The sequence below is a fragment of the Prosopis cineraria genome, unplaced genomic scaffold (genome assembly GCF_029017545.1).
Source record: "Prosopis cineraria cultivar Desert tree isolate PC_DT_omini unplaced genomic scaffold, ASM2901754v1 PC1, whole genome shotgun sequence".
NCBI lineage: Eukaryota > Viridiplantae > Streptophyta > Magnoliopsida > Fabales > Fabaceae > Prosopis > Prosopis cineraria.
The window spans coordinates 15630247-15640628 of record NW_026555332.1 but is presented as its reverse complement, the minus strand read 5'-3'; the positions used below and the strand labels follow the sequence as shown (position 1 = coordinate 15640628).

General features: G+C 34.2%; 1 protein-coding gene and 1 long non-coding RNA gene across 2 annotated transcripts; both read right to left on the bottom strand.

Annotated features, from left to right (window-relative positions):
• Positions 1-792: 792 nt before the first annotated feature.
• On the bottom strand, positions 793-6632 carry LOC129295508 (uncharacterized). The gene is made up of 2 exons (XM_054934041.1): positions 6109-6632; positions 793-1085 (listed from the first exon to the last, which is right to left on the bottom strand). Exons 1-2 carry the CDS (start codon positions 6578-6580, stop codon positions 1042-1044), a joined length of 516 nt encoding a protein of 171 aa, XP_054790016.1. The 5' UTR covers positions 6581-6632; the 3' UTR covers positions 793-1041.
• Positions 6633-7930: 1298 nt separating this feature from the next.
• Positions 7931-9384, bottom strand: LOC129295520 (uncharacterized). The gene is made up of 3 exons (XR_008589584.1): positions 9339-9384; positions 8641-8709; positions 7931-8188 (listed from the first exon to the last, which is right to left on the bottom strand). It is a non-coding gene; the product is annotated as an uncharacterized LOC129295520 (long non-coding RNA).
• Between the last annotated feature and the right edge of the window lie 998 nt (positions 9385-10382).

Sequence of the window (10382 nt, the reverse complement as noted above, 5' to 3'; positions counted from 1 at the left end):
GAAATGTTTTGAGATAAAAATGATTGTTCCATCATAAGGGAACATGTAAGGGAACAAAGGGAAATTTTTTTTTTTTTTTTAGGGTTAAACCTCATTTTTACCCTAAACTATACCCTCAAGGATGCCCAATGTCCTAAGCTCTATTAGATCATATATTTTGATGATTACAAAACTAAGAGAAGAGGTATTTGTTATGTATATAAATATAAAAAATTATGGATGAAGACAAAACTTTAAGAGCATGAAGAATCAAGAGAAGATGAAGAACTTTAAAATAAGTTATTTAAATTTGCCTGGATTTAATGTGAAAACTTTAAGAGCTTAATCACTCTCCATGATCATAAAAATAAATGCATCATATGTCTCATTTATATGCATTAGTTACTCATTAGAATTAGCATGTTGGGCACACTACCTGATAGATCATGCAAGAGTCAGGAAGTGATTTAGCGTGATTTATCACCTGTGTTTATGTGATGTCTTAAACGTTGCTTTTGTATGCAAAATCACACATGATAGCCACTAATATCTGTAACACACCAAAATTTTTTTTTTTAAAATAATTTAACTCAACCATAGTTGGGTTACAGCCACCCAACACATTTTTATATCAATAATTTCGATATAAAATATTTTATAATTGGCTTCAACTTACACACTATAACATTTCAGATAAATTTTTACCTCCCACATGCCATTAGGCTAAATCACATTTGTCCATCCTTATACTCCCAACAAGTAAACTAAATCACATTTGTCCATCCTTATACTCCCAACAAGTAAAATAAGCAATTTAGTCAATTTTCAACACAAGCCAGTTATTTGGCCTTATAATCATGCCATTTTAACCAATCCAAAGTAAACCAAATATTAAAATTACAGTCATCCAAATTGTACCAAAAATAGAAATAGTTTGAAAGGCATGATTACATTTATATATTCATATAATTGACAATAAACATAAAAAAGTCCTAATATTGGCAATATAACACATTATAAATCATAAATTAAATACCCAAAAGAGACAGTGGATCTATACCACTAAGCCTCTGGGACTCCTCCACGTGTCACTCTTGGCTCTTCTCCTGAAAATTGTTAACCACATAATGAGACTCAAAAGTCCCAGTAACCAAAGCCAATTTATGATAGTGTATACAAACAGTTAAGTGTGTGCTTACTAAGTGAGAATTAAAAATAATATAATTTCAACAAATATATGAAATATTACAATACACACAAACAACCATCCTTATATCCCTCCATTAACCTCGAGCCGTAGCCCTCACTCGGTGCTAAATTACCCGGCCAAAGGTAGATTAGCCCGAGCCCTTACAAACCACCTATTGAGCTCCAATAGGGGCATACCACGTGGCACATAAATACAACAATAATAGCAAATCTCCCAACACCTCCCACAATAATCAAATAAATTTATAATAATATTGCACAATTATATAATATTACAAAATTTATAATTTTCTCAATAATCACCCAATTAACATGAAGTAACACAAATCACAAATTAAAAGCATGGTTACCTTGTGGCTTTTTCAATAAATTATTCCTTAAAATTTCTCTCTCACCACAATCTTCACCAGTAATACAATCTACAAATAACATATTATTTATAAATATTAGTTTCAATTTTTGAAACTAATAAAATAATTCTAATAATAGAATTAAAAATATAACATAATTCCTAATCTCAATCTTAATACAAATCTATAGTTAATACTATTAAGTATAATTTTTAACTCCTCTTTTAATTATCAATAAACATTAATAATCTAAAAATCAACTTCTAAACTAATTTTTATTATCAAAATTTTCTTTTTATTTCATAAATTCGTACCTAAAATACCCAAAAATTAAAAAAGTAAGTCTCTAGTTTAGAATCATAATCCTATAACCATAATAATTCATTTCTCATCCCAAATAATCATCTAAACCTCAATAAATCAACATATATTTTTAGATCTAGTTTAAAATTTGATCCATAAGCCACAGATTCAAAGATCATCAATAAATTTATACTCTAGAACATTTATTATACTACTGACAACCTCAAAAATCATATTTATTCAACATAAATTCATCCCTCTTCCAGATCTTAAATTTTCTACCACTACAAACTCAGAAACTAAATAAGAAGGATGACTAAGAAAAATTTTAGAACACTTACTTAGTCTTGAAAAGCTTAAAATTACATCCTAAATATCCTATTAAAAACTCTTACCTTAAAAATTTAGATATTTCGCACCGGCAACTCGCTTCTCTCCGCCTCAGCTCGCGCGCAGGAAAGGAATTGAAGAAATGAAGGAACAGGTGAGTTTTTATAAAAATTCAGTGGGTCCCACATTTTTTTTTAATTATTTTCTCTCTCTTCTTCTTCTTTTCTTTTTATTATTATTTTATTATTGTTACTGTTGAGGCGGCGGACGAAGCAAATTCGTTTTCTTCTTCTTCTTCCTTTCTTTTCCTTTCTTTCTTTTTATTATTATAATAATAATAATTTAATAATATTTTATTTTTTTATTTATTATTATTATTTTTTTATTTTTTTTATTTATTTTTTTATTTATTTATTTTGTTTTTTCATACCTTTTTTTTTATAATAATAATTTAATAATACTTTTCAAAATTTTTATTAACCCAAATTAACTATTAAAATTTAAATTGGGATGTTACAATTCTCCCCTCCTTTTAAAAATTTTGTCCTCAAAATTTAAAATTAATAACTATTAACTACTCACTTAATCAAAAAGACGAGGATAATCACGTCGCATACTGTCCTCGGTCTCCCACGTAACATCACCTGGAGTTGTGCTCTTCCAGATTACTTTAACCAATCTAATGGTCTTATTTCTTAATTGCTTGTCCTTATAATCCATAATCCTTTCTGGTCCAGCTCTGAATGTCAAATTCTCCCTGAGTTCAATTTCCTCGGGTTCAATTATATGGGAAGGATCTGGTTGATACTTTTTCAGTTGTGACACATGGAATACGTTGTATATTCCAGCAATTTGGGGTGGTAATGCTACTTGGTACGCTACTGGTCCAACTCGTTTTAAGATCTCAAAAGGCCCCATAAACCTTGGTGTCAACTTCTTAGCCTTAATAGCTCTTCCAACACCAGTTACTGGAGAGATTTTCAAAAATACATGGTCACCTACTTCAAACTCAAGCGGTCTTCTCCTTTTATCCGCATAACTCTTTTGTCTACTTTGAGCTGTGAGTAATTTTTGCTTAATTAAAGCAATCTTTTGGGTAGTCTCATCAACAATGTCTGGCCCCAAAACAGTTCTCTCACTTAATTCTGTCCAACACAGTGGCGATCTACATTTTCTTCCATACAATGCCTCATAAGGTGCCATCTGAATGCTAGAATGAAAACTATTATTGTAGGCAAATTCAGCTAATGGTAAGTGACTATCCCAATTACCTCTAAGCTCAATGGCACACGCTCTTAACATGTCTTCAAGAGTTTGTATGGTTCGTTCTGTTTGCCCATCGGTCTGGGGGTGGTAAGCTGTGCTAAAACTCAGACGAGTACCCATGGTTTCCTGTAATGACTTCCAAAAGTTTGATGTGAATCTCGGATCACGATCAGATACAATATTTGTCGGCACTCCATGCAATCTCACCACTTCTCTTATGTAGATTTTAGTTAATTTTTCGAGAGAATACTTGATATTAGTAGCAAGAAAATGAGCTGATTTGGTGAGTCGATCTACAATTACCCATATAGTGTCATGACCAGAAGATGTTCTAGGCAATCCTGTAATGAAGTCCATAGAAATGCTGTCCCATTTCCACTCTGGAATATCAAGAGACTGTAGCATCCCGGCTGGTTTCTGATGCTCAATTTTGACTTTCTGACAAGTCAAACAACGAGTTACATGTTCAGTTACATCTCTCTTCATCCTTGGCCACCACCAACCACGTCTTAAGTCATGATACATCTTAGTTGCTCCTGGGTGAATGGTATATTTACTCTGATGAGCCTCCTCAAGTAAGATATTTTTCAATCGAGTATCATTAGGCACACACACTCTACCTTTATATCTTACGACATCATCATCGGTCACATCAAAATGTTCAGCCTTTCCAGCCCCAATCTCTACCCTAATCTTATTCAAATAATCGTCCTTCTGCTGCGAAATTCTGATTTCTTCCCAAAAATTATTCTCAAATTCAGTAATATGTAGAGCAGCCAAACGATTTTTGACTACTTCTACATTTACTGCATGAAAACTACTCCATAATTCATGTTCTCTGACCATCATGTGAGCAGTATGTACAAGTTTCCTGCTCAGAGCGTCAGCGACTACGTTAGCTTTCCCTGGATGATACTTCAACTCAAAGTCATAATCCTTCAAAAACTCAATCCATCTGCGCTGTCTCATGTTGAGCTCCTTTTGATCAAACAAATATTTTAAACTTTTATGATCACTGAAGACTTCAAAAGAAGAACCATAAAGTTAGTGCCTCCAAATCTTCAAGGCAAATACCACAGCAGCAAGCTCCAAGTCATGAGTAGGGTAATTTTCCTCATGAGGTCTCAACTGTCGAGAGGCATAAGCCACTACTCGATCCTCTTGCATCAATACACAACCTAAACCTTTCTTAGAAGCATCAGTATACAAGGTATAAGGAGCAGTTGGAACAGGTAAGGTGAGCACCGGTGTGGTGGTCAACATTTTTTTTAGCTCCTGGAAGGCAACTTCACACTCGTTCGTCCAAATAAATGGAGCATCTTTCCTGGTCAACTTAGTCAAGGGCATTGCAATTTGTGAAAAACCCTTAATGAAACGACGATAGTAGCCTGCAAGACCCAAGAAGCTCCTAATCTCTGTCACACTTCGAGGTTGTTCCCATTTCATCACTGCATCTATCTTACTAGGGTCCACCGCTACCCCTTCTTCTGAAACAACATGGCCTAAGAATTTAACTTCTTTAAGCCAAAAATCACATTTGCTCAACTTGGCATAGAGCTTGTGCTCTCTTAATATCTCCAAAACAATTTTAAGATGTCTAGCATGGTCCACCTCATCTCGAGAATAAATAAGTATGTCATCAATAAAGACTACAACAAATTCATCGAGATAAGGCCTGAAGATTCGATTCATATAATCCATGAAGACAGCTGGGGCATTTGTTAACCCAAACGGCATCACTAGGAACTCATAGTGCCCATATCTAGTCCTAAAAGTAGTTTTAGGGATATCCTCTGCTCTAACCCTCAATTGATGATACCCTGATCTTAGATCAATCTTAGAAAACACCGCTGAATTGACTAATTGGTCTAACAAATCATCAATTCGAGGTAAGGGGTACTTGTTCTTGATGGTTACCTTATTCAATTGTCTATAATCAATACACAATCTAAGGCTTCCATCTTTCTTTTTCACAAACAGTACCGGTGACCCCCATGGCGATACACTCGGTCTGATAAACCCCTTCTCTAACAACTCTTCAATTTGTCTCTTCAACTCAGCTAACTCCGATGGAGACATCCTATAGGGTGCCTTAGAAATAGGCCCCGTACCAGGTACGAGTTCAATCGAGAACTCAACCTCTCGTTCTGGAGGCAAACCGATCACTTCAGTAGGAAAGACGTCAGGGAATTCTCTCACTACTGGAATCTGATCTACACCTTCTTCAATCTCTGCCTTGATTGAGAAGAAAATCATAAAAGCTTGACAGCCCTTTCTTATACACTGTTCTACTTGAGCTGCAGACAATAACATAGGACTTTGGGACTCTACAGGGGTTACAGTAAGAGCTGAAGTGACACACTCTTTTTCTGACAATTAAGTACAGCTCCATTTGCAAACAACCAATCCATCCCCACAATAACATCAATCCCAGACAAAGACAAACAAATGAGGTCTATGGTGGTCTTTCGACCCTCATACTCAACCTCTACATTTAGACATGCCTTAGCAGTCCTTACAGTCAAACCAGCAGGAGTAGAAATCTTCACATCAAAAGGTAAGGTACACACAGGCAATTTACATCTTTTCATACATTCATCAGACACAAAAGAGTGTGTAGCACCCGAATCAAACAAAGCACAAATATCATTATCAAGGATTCGGATTATACCTCGGATAGCATTAGGGTTATTAGTAGCCTCCGGCCCAGAGAGGGCATACACTCGTGCTGGCACTGTAGGTCTCTGATCATTACCCCTATTTTGGTTTTGATAGCAGAATCGGGCAATATGACCAGGCTTCTGGCAGATGTAACAAACCCAACAATCACCAGAATGAAACTTCCCACACTTACTGCATGCTTGATTACTAGCAGCACTAGGAGTAGGATTAAAGGTAGCTGGGCTCCTATAGGACCCTTGACTTCCACTCTGATTCCCTCTGTAGCTCTGGCCCTTATGATAGTAGCCCTTCTTCTTCTGATTTCTAAAGCCTCCAAAGATTTGACTGCTCCTCTTCTCTACTCCACCAATGGGTCTGGTGTGGATAGGGGGTTTCCCATGAGGTTCTTTCCTCCTCTCTCTATCAGCTTCTAATCTAGCCTCTCTCTTCCTCCGAGAAACTATTCGAAGCTTATTGCACATCTCACTGAATGTCTTGATCTCAAAAGGGGCTAACTGTTCCCTTAGATCAGGCCTCGCCTTCTCTAGTAATCGTTCAGCCATCCACTCTGTATCTTCATGTTTCTGGAGGTAAGTAGAGTATTTAGATAATTCTGAGAATTGTTCAATAAATTATCCTCATCTAAATCACCCTGGCGGAATGCATGAAACTCAGCCTCCTTTTCTGCTCTCAGTGCGGTAGGAAAATAATTCTCGAACAATATGGCTTTAAAATCTTCCCAAGTAAGAGAGGAATCATCCTTCGGTCCTGATGTTTCCCACCATTTCTTAGCACTCTTCTGTAGTAGGAATATTGCCAGCTGCACCTTTTGATTAGAAGTGCACACAACCATACGAAAAATACTCTCCAATTGATCTATCCATTCTTCAACCACCGCCGGCTTAAGATTTCCATCGAAAGTAGGAGGATTAAACTTACAAAAAGTAATCCAATCTTTGTGATCGTGGATGTCTGTTGGTCAGAGTGGAGACTCACATTCTTCGGACTAGTCTCATGGTGAGAATAAGGAGGTAAGCCTTCATCAGCAGATTGGCTCACATTGAATACCTTGGTATGGCTTCCTTCTTGTTGGTCATTTCCCTCTCGGTTGTCATTCTCCTTATATTGTCTTAAAGCGGCCAACTCTTCTTCTTGTCTCTTCATGCGGTCACTAAGATTATATAGTAGATCCATCATTTGCCTCATGGTTGGCTCATCCTGCCTTAGTTGTGACTGTATAGGCTCGCCCTGCCCGATTTGTTGCTGTGTGGGCTCCGGTTGTGGTAGTGAAGGTATGTCATTTCCTATTGGCTCTATAGAATCACCGGCAATTTCACCACCTCTCCTAGTTTTGGACACCATCTCTCCCCTCCTAAAGGATGGAAGTCACATAATTAAGTTAACACTAATCTCAAGAAAGAAAAATAATGGAGAAGCATTATGATTTAATAATGTATATTGCCAATAAACTAGGTTAATGTATAACAATTTCATAATTTATAAGAATTGGAAACATGTAGCTCTGATACCAAAATTTGTAACACACCAAAATTTTTTTTTTTAAAATAATTTAACTCAACCATAGTTGGGTTACAGCCACCCAACACATTTTTATATCAATAATTTTGATATAAAATATTTTATAATTGGCTTCAACTTACACACTATAACATTTCAGATAAATTTTTACCTCCCACATGCCATTAGGCTAAATCACATTTGTCCATCCTTATACTCCCAACAAGTAAACTAAATCACATTTGTCCATCCTTATACTCCCAACAAGTAAAATAAGCAATTTAGTCAATTTTCAACACAAGCCATTATTTGGCCTTATAATCATGCCATTTTAACCAATCCAAAGTAAACCAAATATTAAAATTACAGTCATCCAAATTGTACCAAAAATAGAAATAGTTTGAAAGGCATGATTACATTTATATATTCATATAATTGACAATAAACATAAAAAAGTCCTAATATTGGCAATATAACACATTATAAATCATAAATTAAATACCCAAAAGAGACAGTGGATCTATACCACTAAGCCTCTGGGACTCCTCCACGTGTCACTCTTGGCTCTTCTCCTGAAAATTGTTAACCACATAATGAGACTCAAAAGTCCCAGTAACCAAAGCCAATTTATGATAGTGTATACAAACAGTTAAGTGTGTGCTTACTAAGTGAGAATTAAAAATAATATAATTTCAACAAATATATGAAATATTACAATACACACAAACAACCATCCTTATATCCCTCCATTAACCTCGAGCCGTAGCCCTCACTCGGTGCTAAATTACCCGGCCAAAGGTAGATTAGCCCGAGCCCTTACAAACCACCTATTGAGCTCCAATAGGGGCATACCACGTGGCACATAAATACAACAATAATAGCAATCTCCCAACACCTCCCACAATAATCAAATAAATTTATAATAATATTGCACAATTATATAATATTACAAAATTTATAATTTTCTCAATAATCACCCAATTAACATGAAGTAACACAAATCACAAATTAAAAGCATGGTTACCTTGTGGCTTTTTCAATAAATTATTCCTTAAAATTTCTCTCTCACCACAATCTTCACCAGTAATACAATCTACAAATAACATATTATTTATAAATATTAGTTTCAATTTTTGAAACTAATAAAATAATTCTAATAATAGAATTAAAAATATAACATAATTCCTAATCTCAATCTTAATACAAATCTATAGTTAATACTATTAAGTATAATTTTTAACTCCTCTTTTAATTATCAATAAACATTAATAATCTAAAAATCAACTTCTAAACTAATTTTTATTATCAAAATTTTCTTTTTATTTCATAAATTCGTACCTAAAATACCCAAAAATTAAAAAATTAAGTCTCTAGTTTAGAATCATAATCCTATAACCATAATAATTCATTTCTCATCCCAAATAATCATCTAAACCTCAATAAATCAACATATATTTTTAGATCTAGTTTAAAATTTGATCCATAAGCCACAGATTCAAAGATCATCAATAAATTTATACTCTAGAACATTTATTATACTACTGACAACCTCAAAAATCATATTTATTCAACATAAATTCATCCCTCTTCCAGATCTTAAATTTTCTACCACTACAAACTCAGAAACTAAATAAGAAGGATGACTAAGAAAAATTTTAGAACACTTACTTAGTCTTGAAAAGCTTAAAATTACATCCTAAATATCCTATTAAAAACTCTTACCTTAAAAATTTAGATATTTCGCACCGGCAACTCGCTTCTCTCCGCCTCAGCTCGCGCGCAGGAAAGGAATTGAAGAAATGAAGGAACAGGTGAGTTTTTATAAAAATTCAGTGGGTCCCACATTTTTTTTAATTATTTTCTCTCTCTTCTTCTTCTTTTCTTTTTATTATTATTTTATTATTGTTACTGTTGAGGCGGCGGACGAAGCAAATTCGTTTTCTTCTTCTTCTTCCTTTCTTTTCCTTTCTTTCTTTTTATTATTATAATAATAATAATTTAATAATATTTTATTTTTTATTTATTATTATTATTATTTTTTATTTTTTTATTTATTTTTTTATTTATTTATTTTGTTTTTTCATACCTTTTTTTTTATAATAATAATTTAATAATACTTTTCAAAATTTTTATTAACCCAAATTAACTATTAAAATTTAAATTGGGATGTTACAGTATCCATGCAAGTTTTAGCAATTGTGTTTCATAACATTGTGTCAAAGGCCATTTCATGCGTGAGGACTGATGGTAGCCACACGTGATTTATCACTTATTACTCAAACACATATTGCTATACTAAATCTTAAGTCATCTCAAGCTAAATTCATTTTGCTCAAATGTATGATATGTGATTCACACATCCATATTTCTAATCATGAAAAATCTTGCTTGAGTTCATTGCACTTCTACGTGTGAAATGTACCCAGACTAGTTTGAGCCTTACTGCCTACTATTTCACATGTGAGTAAAGATGTGATCTACATGTGATTTGTCCTCCTGACTGGACTAAGTTTGGAGATGGTTATTTCACACATGATAGCTTTTTGGTTCCACATGAGTTTTATACATAAGAATTGACTTTGGCATTTTGCCAGCCATTTCATGCATGATAACAAGTTGTTTCCATGCAATTTTTATCACAAAAAATTGGTGTTGGCTTTTTGCAAGCTAAACTACACATGAGAGCTAAAGGTTTGCACGCAAGTTCTAGCACATAGAACTAAGTACATATTTATATATGCAAAACCACGCATAAGAGATCATGAG

Excerpts from the sequence above, each read along its gene's own strand:
- LOC129295508 (XM_054934041.1), bottom strand. The coding sequence starts at position 6,580 with ATGTGCAATAAGCTTCGAATAGTTTCTCGGAGGAAGAGAGAGGCTAGA. Across the intron at positions 1,086-6,108 it reads TAACCCTAATGCTATCCGAG|GAGAAGAGCCAAGAGTGACA; the intron begins GTATAATCCGAA and ends AACAATTTTCAG.